The following is a 19,730-nucleotide window of genomic DNA, read 5'->3' as shown; positions in this document are numbered from 1 at the left end:
AAGTGTGCCACGACATGCAGGAGCACAGGGAACCAGGGCAGCCCCCCATGGAGCTGGGTGGAACCCAGGTGTGGGGCGGAGGCTCAGCAAGCCCGGGCTTGCGGTCAGGCATCAAACAGGGTGCTGCCTCCTCCTCCTCGCATGGAAACAACACGGAATGCTGCTGCCCACTCCCACCACAGAGAGGGGACCCTCGGGGACCAAGGGACAAAGGCCAGCTTGGCTCCCATGCCCTGCATCCTCGTCTGGGTGTGGGGGTGACGGAGTGGAGGGAAATCCCAGCCAAGACATTGATTTTAATTTTTTAAGAATTAAAAAAAAAAAAAACCAAAAAAAAAACCCAAAAGAAAAAAACCAAACCAAACAGACAAAAACTTCCTGAAAACAGCTTCCTACCTCATAATTTCACAGAAATTAGCTTGGAAACGTCATCTGCCCGTACCTGCTCCAGGCTCTGCCTGTCCCCCCCCCAGCCCAGCCCCCCCGGCACAAGCAGTGCCAGCCTCAGGGCTCTGCCCCCCACCCACAGCATGTCCCGAGTGCAGGGCACAGCCACACCCCCCCTTCCCTCCGTGGGTCCTGGAAGGGGAGCAGGAGGGTTTGGGCAGCCCCAGGGGGTTCTTAGTCCCTCCCCAAAGCTCAGCTCCCCAGCCTGACACGAGGATGAGGTACTGGGTGTTTTAAGGAGAGGCAACGCAGGAAAGGGGCTGCAAAGAGGTCCTGGGCACCACAATTCCACCTCCGGTATCCCCAGCCTGGCACAGCCTTCCAAGACCCAACAAAGCCCCCGGGCCCCACTGGCACTAAGGAGTTAATGAACTCATTGCTGACTAAGAAATTAGATCCTTAAGAAAAAAACCACCGCCACTCGCCACGGCCCTCCCTGCTCCCCCCTCCCCAGGAAAACCGCGGCGGGTGCTGGGTGCCCCCCGTGCTGGCACTGGGGCACAGTGGCCGTGGTGGCAGGGGACAGGCAGGTGCCAGGGGTCAGTGTCTACGGGCTGGGCTTGGGCACTAGTCCTTGGAGGGCTTCTTGCTGCGGGCGTTCCACATGCCGCGCTTGGAGTGGTAGTAGTGGTAAAAGTTCCTGAGGCGCAAGCGCTCCACCTCCAGCCCGCTCTGGAGCACCCTGTGGGCAGAGGGACAGAGCTCAGGGGATGCAGGGACAGAGGGACAAGGCTCAGGGGATGGACAAATGGATGGATGGATGGATGGATGGATGGATGGATGGATGGATGGATGGATGGGATGGATAGGATGGGATGGATAGGATGGATAGGATGGACAGACAAGGGTCAGGATGGACAGAGGGAGAGGGCTCCCTGCAGATTGAGGACAGAGGGATGGGGCTCAAGAGATGGATGGACAGAGGGACAAGGCTCTGGATAGATTGACAGATGGAGATGGCCCTCCCAAAGCGAAGTTTTCCCCTTCGCCATCCCATCATCCAGCCCCCAGCCAGCTTGATGGATGCACCCAAATCCACATGGCTGACCCTGTTCCTGGGGGTTTAGGGGCTGCAGGACCCCCAGGCTCACCTGTCCAGGAGCTCCCAATCCTCTCCGCCCCAGCGGTCCCGGAACTCCTCCGTGTTCATCCCTCCCACACGGTCAAAGTCTGACTTGTAGATGCCAAAGAGGCCGAAGCCATTCACCTCCCAGTAGCCTGGAGGTGGGGAGCAATGAGGTGAGGGTTGCGGGGACCCCCAAATGCACATGTCATCCCCTCTGTGTTCTCCCCACCACCTGGGAGCCTCCCCATCCCAACCTCTCTTCCCACCACGGGTCCATCCCCATCTGTGCCACCTCCTGCGGAAATCCACCAGGTGATGGCCTGGTTTTGGGGGGCTCCCAGTGGGAAAGGGGTCCCTGCTCACCGTTGGGCTCCCGAGGGGAGCTGCCACAGCTCAGCCTCATGACGATGGGAGCGTAGGCCAGCTTCCCCTCCACGCAGTGCTTCCGGATGCTGTCCAGGATGTTGGCAGGGAAATGGATGTGCAAGTCGCACAGGAACACGATGCTGTGCTCGTCCTGGAAGGGACAGACACGGGGCAGGGGAATCAGAGAGGAACAGCCCTGGGAGAGAAGCCACAGCCAGAGCTGGTCCCTGTCCCTGCTCACCTCTACCATGTCCACGCCGGCCTGCAGCCCAGCAGAGCGCTCGAAATTCCCTGTGCGCCGCAGGTATTGGAACCTGGGGAGAGAGGACAGGGCAAGTAGCACTGGGGATAGACAGGGACACAGCCAGGAGGGGACAGGAACCACCAGCATGGGGCAAGATGCCTTCTCAGGATGACGCAGGTGCTACAGCTCAAGCTGAGGGTCCCCCCATGGAATCAAGTTTCTGCACCCTCAAAACCACAAGGAAAAGTAGTTTAAACCCCCAAAAACGAGGAGGAGGATGGGAGTTACCGGGGTAGTCGGGCATCCTGCAAGGCCTTCTCCACATCCATGTCCTCGCTGTCAAAGTCCACCAGGATGACGTTGAAGTTGGCATCCCTCGTGGCCCCGTAGAGGCCGGCCATGTCCGAGATGAACTGCTGCACCCAGCGGGCCTGGTTCTTCACTGCCGGAGACACATCCCTCAGGCTCACAGCAGGGACCCACAGCACCCCCTCCCAGCCAAACCAACCCCCTCTGAGGAACGGTGACACCCTCACCCCGCTGGAGGATGCTGAGGGAGCAGCACAGATCGCGGAGAGCCGTGTCCTGCTGTCACCTACCCGGCACCACGAAGTGCACCATGACATCCTGCCTCCAGCTGAGCCGCAGCGGCCGGCACAGGACAGATTTTCCATAGAGGATGCTCCAGGCACTGGGCTGGGGCTCGGTGGCCCCCAGGGCCAGCCCGTCGGGGTTGGCCTCGGCGCTGTCGTCCTGCTTGCCCTGGTGCAGGAGGACGTAGACGTACTCGGAGAGCCGCACCGTGCGCTGGCCCCGCTCCGCCAGCTCCAGCTCCAGCAGGTACCGGTTCCCCCGCGCCGTGTCCCGCCGCTTCTCCACGTTGATGATCCTCAGGAGGGTGTAGATCCTGCAGGGAAAAGAGAAGCCTTGAAATCACCGTCATCGTGAGCTCTGCTTCCCGCGATCCAAGACCCACCCCCGTGAATTCCCGCCGGCATCCCACTCCCTCCGCACCCTCCGTTCTTCTCGTTGAGCCTCTCCATGTACTGGGCCACCACGTCCACCACCTCGCTCTCGCCCAGCTGCAGGTTTCCCGACACGTTGCAGCGCAGGTCGTTCCAGTCGGAGCGCAGCAGCTCGAAGTCCACGGAGCTGACGCTGAACGTCCGCTGCCAGTTGATGGAGTCCTCCAGCCAGCCCTGCTGCAGCTCCCCCGCCTCGTAGGAATAGTCTGACACCTCTTCCTCCTCATCCTCCTCCTCCTCCTGTCCCTTTCCCTCCTCCTGCTGCGACACTGTTGTTTCTGACACCTTCAGAAAGGACGTCACCCGTGTCCCCTCGGAGCGGGTGGCCTCGGATGAGTTGTAGTCGGCAGTGGCTGCTGTCCTGCCCGGAGCAGGGGTCGTGTCCTCATGGCTGAAGAGCCCCTCGGTGCCCAGGGCGAGGAGGCCGGGCAGCACTCGCTGCTTGGGCGGCCGGTCCCACCTCCTGCCGTTCTTCCGCCTGGCAGGGTCCCTCTCCTTGGAGATGCTGCTCAGGAGCCAGGGGCTCCGGCGGCCAGGGACGGCCCGGAGCTTGTTGGGGGTGATGGGGTGCTTCTGCGGGGTCCTGGAGCGGAGGTGGACTCTCTTCACAGGCTTTGGATAGAGGAAAATGCCGGGGAAGGCCGGCTCCTGGGCCGGAGCTTTGCGCTTCCCGGGCTGCAGCCGGGTCACGTAGACCTTCTCCTGGCTTTTCCGGGGCTTCTTGTCCTCGCTGGGAGCTGCTGGCCTGCTGGGACCCGGCGTTTTGGCTTTGCCACCAAAGATGGGCACAGAGAGGTGGGGCTGGAGGCCCAGGGCAGTGCCGTGCTTTGGAGATGCCGGCAGCCCCAGCTCGTCCTCCTCGTCCTCCTGGGGCAGCCAGTGGAGCGCCCGGCCCGGGCCCCGCTCCGGCGCGGGATCCTCCTGGAGAGCGGCCGGTGGGCTGGATGTGCCCCGCGTCCCCAGCTGCCCGGGGGTGCCCCCCTCAGCCTGCGCCCGGCCCCGCTTCCGGCGGAAGCTGTAATAGTCCAGGTCATCCCCGTAATCCCCGGTGACCGGCGCGGGATCCTTCCCTTTGGTTCTGGGTGCCGGCCCAAAGCTGTGCTCCTTGGCATCACGAGGGGGGTCTGTGGGCTCGGGGCTGTCCACTCCTTCCTCTTCCTCCTCCTCATCCTCCAGGAAATCTAGGCAGCGAAGGCAGACATTAATACCCTGAGAGGCCAAGACAAGGAGGCAGAGCCTGATCCCAGCAGGAGAGGAACCCGTGAGTGGCTGAGGTGAGGGAGCAGAGCTGGGGCACCAGGGGATGCCCACACAGGGATGCCCACCAGGGCTGGCAGCTCCAGTTGCTGCCACTTACCCCCACCTCAAATCTCGGCACCAATCCCACTTCATCCAGGAGCAAACCCGACCTGCCAGGGCTTTGCCAAACTGCCCAAGGCAGACTCTGAACAGCCTCTGGTTCCCCAGGAGCACCCCCAGGCTCCACAGACATCCCCAGGCTCCACCCTGGGCCCGGTTCCTGCTGCTCACTGCCAAAGCCAACCCAAGAGATGTTGGAGGGAGAGTAAATCCCAATCCAATGTCCTGCTTCCCATATCCCACATCGCCCTGTTGTCATGCCAAGCAGGATGCTCGCAGGGGTGCTCTGAGGGATGCTGCTCTGCACAGCCCAGCCCTCCTGCAGCCTCTGGCAGCGCTGGAGTCATCCCAATGAGCCACAGCTCCGAGGGGATGAGCTGCCAGCGAGGATGCCGGGAGCTCGGCCCCGTGCCCAGCGATCCCGGTGACTCACTGTCAGGGCCAAGGAAGAGAAACGCTTGTTGCCGCGGATCCTCCTCCTCATCCATCTTCATGTACTTGTAGAACCCAAACCTGGGGATGGAGAGGGATGGTGAGGGCCCGGGAGAAGGGAGGTGTGAGGGGAGGTGTGTGGGGAGGAGCACCCAGCTGCCAAGGGAGCCGGGGTTCCCAAATCCCAAATCCAGGAGCACTGCCAGCACTCAAGCTGCTGCATGCCTGGGAGATGGGCAAAGAGCCAGCCTGGGGTGGCCCTTCCACGGGGGACAGGGACACGTGGCTGAGGATGCATCATCTCAGCACTGTTGCCACCAGCCCCCTCTATGCAGCACCCCAAAATCCCAGCCCCCAGTACCTACTTTTCCAGGTAGAGGGGTGACTCCCTGTAGAAGCACTTGTTCTCCGTCTCCATGTGAGTGAGGCGCGTGAAGTCGTTGGGATACACGAACGAGAGGTAGACCTGGGGGATAAACGGTGCCACATCACCCCGAGGAGTTCGGGACCTGAGGCCACCGCCAACATCAGTGACCCCCAGCACCTCAGACACAGGGATTTAACCCCAACCCTCTCAGGCTGAGCCGTGCAAGCTCAGCCCGACTCTCCAGCAAGGGACGCTTCCTCCTGGATTTGACCCAGGTGGGAACACCCCTGCCCTAGGCCCCACCGTGTCCCCGTGGGAGCGTGGCCCCGTCCCCAGGGAGACACTTACGAACTGCAGGCCCTGGTAGCGGGCGATGGGGAAATCCTTCACCACGTAGGTGGGGCTGTAGGCACAGGGCACCAGCACGTTCTCCACGCGGGACGCCTCGATGGCAGGGGCTGTGGAGAAGCCCAAAGCATCCCAAAGTGCTCCCACAGACCCCCACATTGATGCCTCCACTCAAGAGATGGGCAGAGGGTGGCAGGGGTGACCCAGGTGCCCACAGCAGCCTTTTTCCTCTCCCAAACCCCGCCGGGGATCAGTGTGGATGCATTCTCAGGCACTTACTGAGGAAGAACGTGTCCCTGGGGTCGGCTTTGAGCATGTCGGCCCCGTGCTCGTCCTGCTGGGCTGCCCAGAGGTGGCTCCCGGGGTGGCTGGCCAAGGTCTGTGGGATGTGCTCCACATGGTTCATCTTCAGGGAGGATTCATCTGCGGGACAGGGCCGGGGCTGAACCCCCCGAGCACACCACACATCCTCCGAGGGGGCCTTTCCCAGTCCCTCCAAGAGGGTTTGTGGATTCCTCCAGCACCCTGGGAAGGCAGTGTTGCCCTCCCAGGCATCTCGCAGACCCCGTGACTAATCAGGCTAATGATTATTGCATCGACTAATGAGGACGAGGGCACGGCCGATCCCAGCCAGGCCGTCCTGCTCCAATTACCACAGCCTCAAAAACGAGGGAATGCTCAGGGCTGCAACTCCCAAGGACACAGGGGTTAAACCCTGCCTGTCCTTCCTGCAGGTAACTGCAACACGAGCTGGTTTGCCTCCTACCCAGGGATGAGGGTGGCATGTCACCCTCGGCCACCAACCAGCCCCCAGGCTCCCACAGGAGGTCACCCTGCTCCAAACTGCCTCCCACGGGTGCTCCCTTCCCAGGAAACCCTGCCTGCTGCAGAGACACGGGGAAACAGGATCTCCCTTCCCAAACCCCAAATTCTTCTTCTTCTTGTGGCAGGGAGAGGCTTCCCAAATGTGTCCCTGCAGCTGGCTGGGGCTAGGCTGAAGCCCCTGGAAAAGTCTAGAGGGAGGGAGGAAGAATGGAAAGAAGGAAGGAAGGAGCTCTGCCTGCTGCTGGCAGCCCCCACCAGGGATGGGCTCCCCAGGGGTGACATGGCTTTGCCTCGGGGTGCTGCTGGGTCTGAGGCAGCTGGGAAGCAGGAAGGAGAAGCAGGAAGAGCCGGTGCTGAGGGACAGGGATTTATCTGCACGTCATCCATCTCACAGGCACCTGCATCAGCACCACTGGCATCCCTCATCCCTCTTCTCCCCACGGATCCTGCCTGCTCCCTCCTCCTCATCGACGCCTTCCAGAGCAGGAATGATGACCGCTCCCGCTCCGTGCGGAGCGCCAGGGCAGGACCCATCTATCAAGGCCTTTCCTGCTGCCAGGGCAGGGGCAGGAAGCAGAAGATCTATAGATTTAATTAAACCTTGTGCCATCCATCCCCGCTTCCACGACAGCTCCTCGTAACTCAGGGCCAGGCCCTGGAGCCAGAGGGGTCTTGGCAGGCAGGACGAGGCTGGAGCACCAGCAGAGCTGTGCTTCCATGGTGTGTTCACTCCACATCCCATTTTTAGCAGCATCTCATCTTGCTCCCAGCATCAATCCTAGCCACTGCAGCCCTTGCATCCATCCTCACACCAGGCAGAAGTCCAGTGGTGGGATTCAGAGGCTGAGATGTCCCCCCAGGACCCCATTTCCCAGGTTCTGCTTTCCTTCCTGTCTCTCCCAGCACATGCAGCCCCTGGAGAGCCCGCTGGCTGTGGCTGCAGGAGGCACCAGGCCCTTACCTGTGTACAGGGAGATGTAGGAGGAGTCAATCACCTCAAACTTCAGGCTGGGAAGGAAAACCCGCCACTGGGAAAAAATAAAAGGAGATGGGGAATAAGCAGAAGGGTGGCAGGGGTCAGGATGCAGCTGCCCAACCCTGGCACCCCAGGATGGGTCCTCCCTGTCCTCAGCTCCCAGAAACTTCCCTGCAGAAGAGGAGCAAGAGAGAGGGCTGATCCCATCCCATTTCCTGCAGGGTTTGGGATTAGCAGGGATCCCTGCAGGGTCAGAGAGGGAAAGGCTCCTGTGGGTAGGATACAGGCTCATGCTGGTTCCCTCTGGGACCATCACAAGTCCTGCAATCAAAGGACGCCTTTCCTCACTCCAGTGCTTTATAAAGAAGAGTTTGCCCTGATTTAAGAGGGTCTCCAGAGCTGCCTGCCCTGATTTAACTCCAGCATTTTAAAAGCCAGTCTGGAGCCCTTGTCGGGACAAGCCCTTCAATGCCCCCTGGGCAAGACACACGAGGGTCCTGCTTTTGTTGTGGATGTTGTTGTTGTCTCTCTCTGCACAGCTGAGAGGTTTTTCTGCACGGCTGAAAGGCCTCGCTCCCTCCCTCCAGCAAAAACATCCCATCTCAAAAACATCTCCCCCATCTATTTGTTTTCCCCACTACTTGTTTTTTGCCCCAAGAAATGCAGATCTTGTCAGGATAGAGGGGATGGAGAGGAGGGGGGCAGCCGGCGAGAAAGGGGTGTTGCCGGCCTCCCTGATGCTTTGCTGGCACCAGCTTGACTCCAGTGATTAATGAGTTCTTGGGAGAAATGAAACCTTTGCTAACGAGCCAACATCTTCCCCTCAGCCAGCCTGAGCCCCTGACACACGCTCCAGGCTTTGCCAGGGCTGTGCTGCCAAGGCAGGCAAGTTCAGATTCGAAACTCATGGTAATTCCAAGGGGGAAAAAGAAGAAAACAGGGAATCGCTCCATTGCCTTGGCCACCTCTCTCCCACTGCTGGGATGCAGCCAGCAAGGTGGGACCTGCCTGCTGTGGGCTCTTCTTGCCCGTGGGAGTCTGATGGCAGGCTCTTCAGCTGCCCAAAGACCACCAGGAGGAAAGGAGAACAGCACTCCATGCATCCCACTGTTGGAATAACCAGGGAAACAGTGACACGGACTTGTCCCCACTGGCAGCCATGGGAGGGGGAAACTGTGGCTTTGCTCCAGGATAAAGCACTTGAACACACATGGGCAAATCCCTGGCATTGCCTCTCTGGTCCTGGAAGGGGCCTGGCATGGGGGGGTGGGCATTTACTCACCCCAACTTCCACGTGGTCCGAGCCCCGGTCGTCCTGCTTGTGGAGCAGCTCGAAGTAGTAACGTCGGGAGGACATGAGGCTGCAGGGGAGGGTACACAGCGGTCAGAGCCCAGGGCCAGCCTGGGAAAAGCCTCCCTGTCCTGCCCACGGGTGGGTAAAACCTTCCTGAGGCAAGGAGACAGGGAGCTGAGGAGGGTGCCCCCATCGCTGAGGGGTTTTGTGGGATTGAGGGGAGGGACATTCTGACACCTGCGGCTTCAAACCATCGATCTGGGCTCCAGCCCAGCCTCACGTGCTTTTTGGGAAAGAGCAGTGGCCCAGGGAGGTCAGAGCCAGCGACTCCGTGTCCCAGCCTCCATCCCCATGGACACACTCACCGTAGGGGCTTGGAGACCTGGGAGCTGAACTTGGTGAACTCTCCCGGCGCCGTCCACTCGGTGCCCAGCTGGGAAGGAAGGAGGAGCATGAGAGCAGCAGGACACCACACCAAAGCCCACCAGCTTCCCGTTAGAGGAATTAACCCCAAGAAAACCCAGGAATAAATATTAAATCTCCTGGTCTTTGGCAGCTCCAACCAAGAAGGGAGCAAGTGGGCTCCTCTGGAAGCCAAGCCAGGCCTGGCCAGGGATGGGAGCGGGCCTGGCATTCCCAAAGGAGCAGAGAGGCAGGAGAACTGCCCCCAGCAGAGCTCACATGGATCCTTCCCCCTGGAGCAGGGCAAGGCAGAGAGGCAATGCCGTACCTTGCCCACAAATGCGGCCAGTCGGGAATTGGAGGGACTGTCGTCGGAGCTGAGCCAGAACTCTGAGTTGTCATCCGATGCCACGGAAAACTGGAAATCCCCTGCAGAGAGCCATGGAGAGGGTCACCACTGAGGGACACGGGGACCCTGGTGGCATGAGCTTGGTCCTGCTGCCTCGTGGTGAGATGGGGAAACAGGGATGGGCCCACCCCAGACCTCATGTCATGGCTTTGTCCTGGATGGGATCAGGGCTTTGCCTCCCTTCAAAGCCACAGGAAAAAGGGGCTTTGCTCCAGAAGGACCCTCCTGCCCAGGAGCCAGGATTTGGGGACCATCTCCAAGAGCCTTTCTGTCCTCCTGTGGCCAGGAAGGGGAAGGATACGGCACCTCCGCATTGCTCCATGGGGAAGAGGGCCACGCTCCGTCACTCACCATCCTTGAAGGGATGGATGTAGCCAAAAATCCTCAGCCCGTAGTTCTTCCACTTGGGAGACACAGCCAGCTTCTTCACCGTGGTGCGGGTCTGCCGAGGAGATGGGCGTGGATCACCTCCTCCACATTATCCCAGGCTCCCATGGCCCCGGCACAGAGGGGGCCCCATCACCACCCACCTCTCCTCCAGCTGGGAATCACCTCCCCAAGCCAAGCCCTGCAAGCCAAAGTCTTGAGGACCAGTAGAGACCCAGGGAGGGATGGGTGGACCCTCCCATCAACCCCTGAGCAGCGGGACTCACATGGGGAAAGAGTGGGAAGTGGAGGTTCTTCCTCAGGTGCCTCACGGCCCCGCCACACCAGTCCTCGAAGACGTGCAGGTTCGCCTTCCCTTTGTACTGTGGGAAAAGAGAGGGGGCTCAGTGGGGCTCCTCCTCCATCCCCTCCCAGGCTGCTGCCTGCACACCCACCTGCTCGTTCCAGGGCAAGGCCTGCTTGGTCAGGTTGAGTTTGGGGTGGGTGCTGGCTCGGTTGGAACGCTGGCCCCTGGAAAACCAGCCATCCACGTCCTGCCCGTCGCTCTGTGGAGGAACAGAGGGAGAGATGGGATGGGTGATCAGGGCCAGCACATCCTGTGCCTGTGGGATGTCTCCGTGCATCTGTGGTGAGGCTGCCCAGAGAAGCTGTGGCTGTCCCATCCCTGGAAAAGTTCAAGGCCAGGTTGGACAGGGCTTGGAGCAACCTGGGCTAGCAGAAGATGTCCTTGCCCATGGCAGTGGGTGGAACTGGATGGGCTTTAAGATCCCTTCCAACCCAAACCATTCCAGGGTTCCATGATCTAAACACCTCATTCTGAGCGTTGCCAAACCAAGGCGAAAGATTTCACTGCTCACGGCAAAGGAAAGCAGCAGGAGGCACAAAAATATTGGCAAGGTGTTGCAGGCAGCAGTTTCAAAATGTTCCAGCTTAACTTGTTTCCCTTCCCTCAGCCAAAACTGCTCCGAAACAGTGAGTTTTCTGTTCATCCAAAATGTCTGGCCAGTCTTGGGAGCTGCTGGAATTTTGTGCTCTTTCTCTAAAAGCACAGAGGTGATCTCTACATCCTGAGAAGAGGAAGCAAGATGTCTCTTCGTTCCCCTTCTTCCTTTAAAGGGGATTAGGTTAATCCCATTGCTTGTATCTCGTAATTTAGAGAGATTAGGTGAGCATTCACCTGCCTCCAGCTCGCTGATGGGTGACAAGGAAGAGCCAGGCACTTCTGGAGCCCCTCCAGAGCATTCCCCTCTTCCTCAGCTTCCCCAGAGCATCATCCCCCTCTTCCTCCAGCCCCCAGGGCAGACACAGCACTGTCACCACAGCACAGCCCATTTGGATGCACAGTGACAGGGGAAATAATTAGCAAACTGCCTAAACTAACTCATTAGAGCCCCGGAGGAGGGAGCAGTGCCCTTGGAAGACCTCAGGAAGGAGGGTTTTGTGCCAGGCTCACTGGAAGGATTCTCCCTCCTCCCAGGAAAAGCCAGGATGCAATGCTTGCTGTGCCCTCTGTCCTTACCCAGCACCAGCCTGTGCCTCCTCTGGGCACCTGAGGTTCCTGCTTTGTCCATCTGTCCCTTATTTCTGAGGAGTGACCCACTGTTGGGATAGGGCAGGGAATACCCCACGGCTTCCTACTCCTGGCTGCTCTGCTATGAGGCCTCTTGGTGACAACAGGTTGGACAGGGACAGCAGGGCCCTCATCAGGGGCTTGGCGACCTGCTGGACAGAGTGTCCTCGTGGCTACAATTCCAAGTGCCTCCTGCTGCTTGGAGGCTCCACCTGGGGCACAGTGGCTCTCCAGTCCAGGACAGAGCAGAACACACAGGAGCAGATGGCTTTGCCCAGGAAAGTGCAGAGCAGATGAAGCTGGGCCCTTCTCAGGGAAGCTGTGCCAGGGCACATGGATCAGAGTGTGGGATACTGGGAGGGATATCCCACCCAGTTTCTATGGGATATTAGAGAGTTCATCCACTGTGAGGGCTGCTGGGCAGAATCCGAGTTCTGACGTAGCCCCCAAACCCTGGGATCCCCTCAGCCAGAGAAGACTTGGAGCACTCTGCTCTCAGAGCAGTGACCTCCACAGGCCCCTTCCCTCCCCTGTTACCATCGGATCTTCCTCGTGGCTCTCGCTGGAATCCTCGGCTTTCCTGCGCCGTGCCGACGCTGCCGCCGGCCGCCTCCCGGCATCCGTCACCTCCCCCGGCCTCTCTCCATCTGCCAGGGGAGCACAGAGGGGTCACACCACAGCCCCCCATCCCAGCACCTCTTTTGGGGACACCCCTCTCCCCGGCACCGGGAAGGGGAGGTGCTGGCATTGCCTCTGCTCCCAGGGACAGGGACAGGGGGTGACACGGGGGTCCCTGGCTGCAATTCCCCTCGTTCCATTTGCATTAAGCAGCTTTGCAGCAGCTCATCAGCAGCAGGTTTAATTACACCCCCCACAGCTCCCAGCCCTTTACATAAGAGATGCTGGGATAAGCTGCTGGGGTCTTGCTCCCCTTCCATCCTCAGGGACGTATCCCTACTTCCTGCCCCTCCAAATCCCAGCTCTCCTGAAGCATCCCGCAGCTCTGCCAAGAGCACACCAGCCCCAAATCCCCCCAGATATTGTCCCCTTGAGCCACATCCCTCTTCAAAATCACACCCACATCAAAACCTTGCTCCCAGACCCATCAGCTTTGTTACTGTGCTGAATTAATCATCCCCAACCTTTGACTCCCCTCTGCAACTCCTTTTCCTTGGGCAGGGAATTTCAAACTACCCCCACTTCCCCCAAAACAATGGTGCAGACTTGGAAAATGTTACTTTTGTGGGGTGTGGGGGGAAAGACATCCTTTCTTTCTTCCACCCCAAAACCCAGGGGGACGGGGGGAGTTTGTGGTTCAGCCATCGCTGCCGGTGCATGGATCCACAGCTTAATCCAGAGTCGAGGGAAGCTCAAAGCAATGCTTGGAGAGGTGGGTGTACAAGAGCCACCTCCACAAACACCTGTGGGTCCCCAAAAACCAGCCACCCCCAATGTGACAATGCAGGGGAGCCCCAGGTGTGCCGAGCAGTGACCCCTCCCCACTTCCCAATGGGAATTGCAGGAAAGGGGTCACCGACCCAGTCCCAGGGGTATGGAAAAATGTCCCCGACCCTTCCACACCCTCCTTTCCACCACCAGCAAGTGCTGGGGGCTCCCACTCCCCAAAATGGAACAGCCTCAGCCACTGCCACAGCCAGGGAGGGGCTGGGGGTGCCCAGAGCCCCCCGGCACACGCCTCCCACACCATTAGTATTCCAGCGGCCGCGCAGCCGGCGTCTCCTTGGAGATGGCAGCACAAATCCCATCCCCACAGCACGGACAGGAAATTAAGCTCTAAAGCCCCTTCTTCTGCTCTCGGCCATTCTTCAGCCCCTGGCAGCCCCAGCTCGCTCCTGGCAGCTCCCCAGGCTGCCCCCTCCCCTCAGCCAGCCTCATTCCCGCATCCATCCCTCTTCCCTCCGCGATGAGGGTGATGGGGAGCAGCGGGACCGGAGCCAGCGCTCGTCTCCTGCGCTCCACACATGGACAGCGTCATTCCCACCACGCTGATCTGTGCCACGAGGAGCTCAGCACTCCCAAGGGACCTGCCCAGGGCTGGGAGGCGGGAGTGGCTCTGTGGTACCCGCTCAGGGAGCCTCTCCCAGCTTTGGAGGAGATAAACCTGTCTCCCGTGGGATCCCGTAGGATTTTCCACAGACAAAACTCCCTGTATGGCAACCTGAGCCAGCAGCATCCCTGGCTGCATCCACAGGGATGGCTGGATGTGGCCATCCTGCTTCTCTCCCCTCCATGTCAGGACTGTGAACCAGTGGGAGATTATTTGATATAAACTGGAGCAAAGTGGGTAAAAAACAGGAGTTAATCCAAGCTGGGCAGGCTCATCCTTGGAGTTCTCAGGACCCAAAACCATGAGCCCCCTGCTTGCTCCCCCACCCCTTCCGAGGGGCTCCCACATCCAGGAAGGAGCAAAAGCACCAGCAACACTTCAGAAAAGGCTTCTGGGCTTCCATGCAATTCCCTGGCAATATAAATATCGGAAAGTGACTTCTGGTCAGGCAGTTGGGAACTGGGAACCAGTGCCAGGGGGATAAGGGGTAGGGAAGGGCAGTGCCTTGTGCCAATGAGCATCACTGCTCCAAAAATCCCGAGCTCCTTTGGTCCCAACCACAGCCCTGTGGGAGGAGCAGCTCAGAGGCAGGAGAAGAAGAGGAGGGAGAAGGCAGCACCGGGAGGAAGAAGAATTCCAGTTGCTCCCAGCATCCCACCGGGATGCACAGCAGCACTGCTGTGCCCATTCCCTCGGCCAGCCTCCCTCAAGGACCAGAGAGGGCGGGACAGGGATAGGGGAAGGTCAAGCAGGGACCCACTGCCTGTGGGATGGGGATGCTCAGGGAAGGGATGGAAGCACTAAAAGCTCTTCCCTGGAGCGATGCTGATGCTTTGGGAGCAGCGAGGAGAGGGCAGGAAGCACAAATTGTGGCATAACCCAGCTCTGAGTCACAGCAGCCTCCAGACAGGGAGTCAGGATCCTCATCCTGGGGAGGAGGCCATGGATACGAGGGATCCAGGCAGGGCACGGAGCGATGCCTCCAATGGGAGAAGCATCTCCCCGTTATCCCGGCCCTGTGACTCCGCTGGGAAGCACAGAGAGCCTTTCACATCCCACCCCCCGCCTCCTCCTCCCCAGCTCCAAACACAGCCCCTTTCTTCCATGCCGGGGTTTCTCCTGGCCCTTTTCCAAGCCCTGCGACGTGGAAGGCAGGAGGTGACATTTAAACCCCGACACAGCTGCAGCAGAGGTGGTGGCGGCGCCTCAGTTAAATCCAGAGGTTCCATTCCCAAATTCTCCCCAGCCTGGGAGCAGGAGCACCCCTGCAGGAGCTTCCTAACGAGGTGTTAAGTGATTATAATTAGCCAGAAAGGAATGAATACCACAAATGCCTCTATCAGTGCCACAGAAACAAGGGACAAAAATCCTGGCCACAGCCCCCAGACAGAGGGGGGTGACACCAGTGGGGCCGGGGGGCTTTGTGACCACCATGGGGACACAGGAGCAGTCCCTGGCCACCCCTGCCCTGCCTCCCTCGGGCACTGCTGCCTGCTGGGACCCGTCACTGCCTTGCCGAGGGAACTGGAGGAGCGAGGGGGATTTTTCCTGCCTCCCCCATTCCTTTTCTGCTGTTTTCCCACTCAGTGACAGCCTTCTCAGCTGGAGCCGTGGAAATCGATGCGGAATCGCTCTGGCTGGCGATGGAGCTGCCGTGAGACCACTCCAAGCGACAAACACCCACCAGGAGAGGCGGCTCCGACACTTCCATGCTCAAAACCAGCATCTCAAATCCCTCCTGGGATTGGACAGCTCCCAGACTTCCCCCATTTCCCTCACTGTGCATCCAATGTCCTTCGGTCCCCCCTGCTCCAGCAAAAAGAGCTGGAGCAGCTCCCACGAGACCCTGCTCCATCCCAGCAGGAATGATGTTCACTCACAGCCCTCAGCACAAAGATTTGGCTTCCTGGGATGAGGCCTCTGGAGAAGGTCACTGTGAAATGCTGGGAATTTCAGGGTGCATTTCACCCCAGAAACATTCCAGCCTCTGAGCTCCTCATTACCTGCGGGGTCACCATTCCAGTTCCAGCTTTCCTGCCTCTTCCAGCAGCTGGCTCCCACCTGGCTCCTCATCCAGCCAAAATCCCTGCATCCTGCCAGTGCCAAGGCCACTGGCACCCCAGGGGGCTGCTCAGCCCTTCCCAAGGAGCAGCGCTGGAGAGCCCCAGCTGCAGGCACAGGGAAGGGATGGAGGGGAGATCCAGGGCAGTGCCGGGAAGGTAAAGATCCCAAACACCAACGCAAAGAGCTCCTGGTGCTTGGGAAAAGCTGTTCCTCACTTCCCCAGGCTTCAAGGGACAGTTTTGGAGACCCTCCAGGTGCTAAAGGGGCCGGGTCACAGCTAGGCTGGGGGCAGGTGCCACCCCAGGGCCGCTCAAAGCCACTTGTGCTTCTGAAGAGCCACATTTTTGCCTTTGAAAAACCCAAAAGAGGCAGTTGCCAAATTTTTCCCATTGGGCACCCTAGAGGAGCAGGGCATGGAGCCTGGGGTAGTCCAGGAAGGGCTTCCCATGAGGAAAAAGGTCCCCAGTGACACCCAAACCAGCCCATTCCTTTCTCTGGGACCCCACGTGGGTCCATCCAGGGAAACCAGCCTTTTCCAGCAGGGAAAGGGGTGATGCCAGAAGAAAAAGCAGCTCCCAGTCCAAATCCCACTGCCCTTCATCTTCAAAGGGCTCTTCTCATCCCCTTCCCTACCTGCTCCTGGCATCTCTGACTAAAAGGATGAGCCCCACAGCAGGCTGCAGCATTCCAACCTCCCAATTAAAATCAAAAGATCTGCCGAGATGGATCCCAGAGGGACACTTCATCCCAAACCTTCTCCCTCCTGCTCTCCCCAAAGATGGTCCCTGGGGGGAGAACAGCCAAAGACAGGACACAGAGCATCCCTCCCACCACTGCCTCAGGATCAGGGGTTTTGGGAGCCCTCTGGACCATGGCAGAGGGGTGACCCAGGCCCTGCCATGTCCAGCAGGCAGAGAGAGCCCCGTTTCATCCATGAACTGGCTTTAGCACCCTTGAGCACCCATCCCGTGCTCCCCCAATCCCCCAAAACCTCCCCCCAGCACCTCCAACACCCCCCATGCTAAATCCCAGCAAGCCCCAAGCCCCACACCCCCACTGTGAGCCACTTTAGGGCTTTATTATCATTTTCCCCCCAGTTCTTTTTTTGCTTTTTCATCCTTTTCCTTTCCCTTTCCACCTGGCGCATCCGCATTTCCACCCCATTGCCTCGGCGCGGTTTCCAGCTGGGAGAGCACCGTAATGGCCTCATTATTTCCAATGAGGAATCTGCGTGTTCAATTAGGCAGAGAAGGGTAATTATCTACTTGGAGAAGATGAGGAAAAGCGGGGGGTGTTTTATCAGGGACCAGCACAGCTCCCAGCCCAGCCTCTGGATGCTCCAGCTCCAGGTGTCACCAGTGGCTGGGCCAAGGGGACATGGGGAGCCCTGGGATAATCCCACTGTGCTCCCAACCCCACCTGGCTGGGTCTTCCCCACTTTACACCCCCCAAAAATACCTAAAATCCTCATGCCCCGCACCTGCAGCCTCCTGAGCATCCAGCTGCTCACTGACATCCTGTTTAATGAGTAATTAACCTTTTTCCTTGTTAATTAACTGGGCAGCACCGCTGGCACACAGACAGGTCCTGGCTCATGGTAGCCAAATTCAAAAGTTATCTCCAAACTCCTTTCGGTGCACAGACCCTTGGCGTGATGCTTTTCCCCCAAACCGTTGCAACAAGTTTTTTCCTTAATGTAGTTTATTTTCTGTGATCTATTTGGGGTTTTTTGTTTGATTGGGTTTTTTTTTTTTTCTTCACTCCATTCAGTGCTTTTCCACCTAAAACACTCCCTGCCTCTCCCACTCTGGCAGCAGCAGGATGAGGGTCCATCTGTTCATGGCCAAACCCTTCCCCAACCTCCCCTTTCCACCACTTTGTGTCCCAGCAGGCCGAGTTGGAGCTAAACTCTGCCTTTCCCGAGCCTTCAGCCAGGTTTTAGGCACCCACTGGAAAATCCCAGTGCACGGAGCAGTATCCCCCTGGAGTCCTGTCCTGGACAGCCGGATCCAGCTTTCCCTGGAGAATCACCCACCTCTCCACACCTCAGCCAGGGAAGTTCCCCATGGCAAGGGGCAACACTTCCCCAACCCGACGGACTTTCCCATCTCTCCTCCCACCTCCCAGAGACACCGTTCTCCTCCAAAGCCCAGCACCCCTCGTTCCCAGTCTGCAGCCTCGCTGGGACCCCCTCCCTTCCACAGCAAAACCCATGGCTTCCCCCTGGAGCATCCCGAGGAGCCGGCCGGGATGCAGGGCACGCAGGGAGAGCAGGGACAGGCACCAGCCGGGCTCAGCACCTGGGGACATCCCGGCACACTCTATCCCTGCATCCTCCCCGCAGGAAAACCGCGGCTCAGCCTGGCTCCGCTGCACCCCGGCACCCGCCGAGCCATGGCTTTTCCAGGGACAGGGACAGGGACAGCGATCCCACGCCATTCCCCTGCCCGAGGCCAGCCATGGCCGTCCCAAACACGGGATAGCGGCGGGGCCGGGGGAAGCGCCTCGGGATCAGGATGGGAACACAGGGAAAATCGCCTCGGGATAATGATGGGCACACAGGGGAAAATCGCCTCGGGAACAGCAGGCAGACCCTGCGGCTTTCCCACCACGGAGAATCCCGCAGGGACCGGCAGCCCCCGGTGCCCCCCCGCTCTCAGCAGCCTCATTTCCTGCCTCGCTCATTCGCGTTATCCCGATTTTACCAGAAGGCCCAAAAATTTGCAGGATCATGCTGCTGCTCCGCTCGGAAACTTTGGGTTTTCCAGCCGGGCGGCTTTGCCAACCTCCGGGACGGCTCTGACCCCCTCGGGAAAGCCTTTCCCTCCCTCCATAGGCACTAAATCCTGTTCCCGTCTCAATTTTTAGGACAAAACGCGCTGGGCGAGGTCAGTCCCACCAGGAACGCTGCGGCTCAAGTTTCACCCAGCAAATATTCCGAGTCGCTTTGTGTCTCCCCGGACAGCCCAGAGAGGTCTGCCACGGGAAAACCGGGAGCGAATGGAGATAAAAGCGAGCCTTAGGGCACCTGTCCCTCCGGAGCATCCCGGAATCCATCCCGGAATCCATCCCGGCCGCTATCTGAGCGCGGGAGAAGAAAGGAATTTTGGGTTGTTTTGTTTTTTTTACAGTAGAGAAGCACAGGCTGAGAAAGTGTTGGGATGGGATGGGGAGGGTTAGGAAAGGCTGGGAAGGGATGGGAAAGAAGAGATTGCCCCTCCCAGCAGCGGCGAGCGCCTATAAATGGCCTCTTTGTCATCGCAGCCAAGGCAGCGGGTGGAAAAATGAGGACGGAGCGGTTCGAGGGGGGACAATGAATGTCCCGGCGGGTTTGGGGGCCCTCCTGGGTGTCCCCTTCTCCCGAAGGTCCAACACCGGGGCCCACGGAGGGGTCCCGCTCGCCCCAAACCCACGCGGGTGATGCGGGACAGAAACCCAGCGCCGGGAAGGGGGGAGGGTCCCACCCCTGATGGGATGCTCTGGGTCCCCAGCGTGGCGGGGGGACCCTCAAACCCCTGGGGGACCCCCAAACCCCAGGTGCTCTGAGAGCCCCAGAGCGGCGGGGAGCCCCGGCACTCCCTGGGGACCCCCAAACCACAGGTACTACGGTACGGCGGAGTGGAGGGGGGGGACCCACCACACCTTGGGGACCCCCAAAGCCCCCCCGAGGCCCCGGTCCGAGGGCTGCCGGGGACCCCCCCCCTCCCCCGTTACCTTTGCCGTAGGCGAAGGGGAGACGCAGGGCGCGGCCCTGGCGCACCAGGCTGATGTGCAGGTACGTGAACCAGGCGGCCGAGGTGAGCAGCGCCAGCAGCAGCAGCAGCTTCAGCTGCTTCCGGAGCTTCTTCACCGGGAGCCGCGGCATCCTGCCGCCCGCATCGCCCCCGCCGCCGCCGCCACCACCGCCGCCGGGCTAACCCCGGCCCATGGGGCCCCCCGCCCGTCCAGCCCGCGCGCTCCGGGCCGGCCGCGGGGCGGCTGCGGCTCGTGGGGCCGGGGGTCGGTGCGGGGCTCGGCGGCCCCGGGCCCGCCGGTGCATCGCCCCCCCCCGCGCCGCGCCCGCGGGGGGAATGAATGAGCG

At 59.9% G+C, this 19,730-nt stretch overlaps 1 protein-coding gene across 1 annotated transcript; it reads right to left on the bottom strand.

Annotated features, from left to right (window-relative positions):
- Positions 1 to 276: 276 nt before the first annotated feature.
- On the bottom strand, positions 277 to 19,590 carry B4GALNT4 (beta-1,4-N-acetyl-galactosaminyltransferase 4). The gene is made up of 20 exons (XM_086892745.1): positions 19,364 to 19,590; positions 12,055 to 12,164; positions 10,382 to 10,492; positions 10,214 to 10,309; positions 9,912 to 10,002; positions 9,480 to 9,580; positions 9,115 to 9,182; positions 8,738 to 8,816; positions 7,441 to 7,507; positions 5,934 to 6,077; positions 5,655 to 5,764; positions 5,305 to 5,405; positions 4,941 to 5,020; positions 3,138 to 4,329; positions 2,723 to 3,030; positions 2,412 to 2,565; positions 2,121 to 2,193; positions 1,877 to 2,030; positions 1,539 to 1,665; positions 277 to 1,129 (listed from the first exon to the last, which is right to left on the bottom strand). Exons 1-20 carry the CDS (start codon positions 19,512 to 19,514, stop codon positions 1,015 to 1,017), a joined length of 3,432 nt encoding a protein of 1,143 aa, XP_086748871.1. The 5' UTR covers positions 19,515 to 19,590; the 3' UTR covers positions 277 to 1,014.
- Positions 19,591 to 19,730: the final 140 nt, after the last annotated feature.

The sequence above is a fragment of the Cyanistes caeruleus genome, chromosome 6 (assembly GCF_971803275.1).
Source record: "Cyanistes caeruleus chromosome 6, bCyaCae1.hap1.1, whole genome shotgun sequence".
Lineage (NCBI taxonomy): Eukaryota > Metazoa > Chordata > Aves > Passeriformes > Paridae > Cyanistes > Cyanistes caeruleus.
This window is presented reverse-complemented; position numbering and strand designations above follow the sequence as displayed.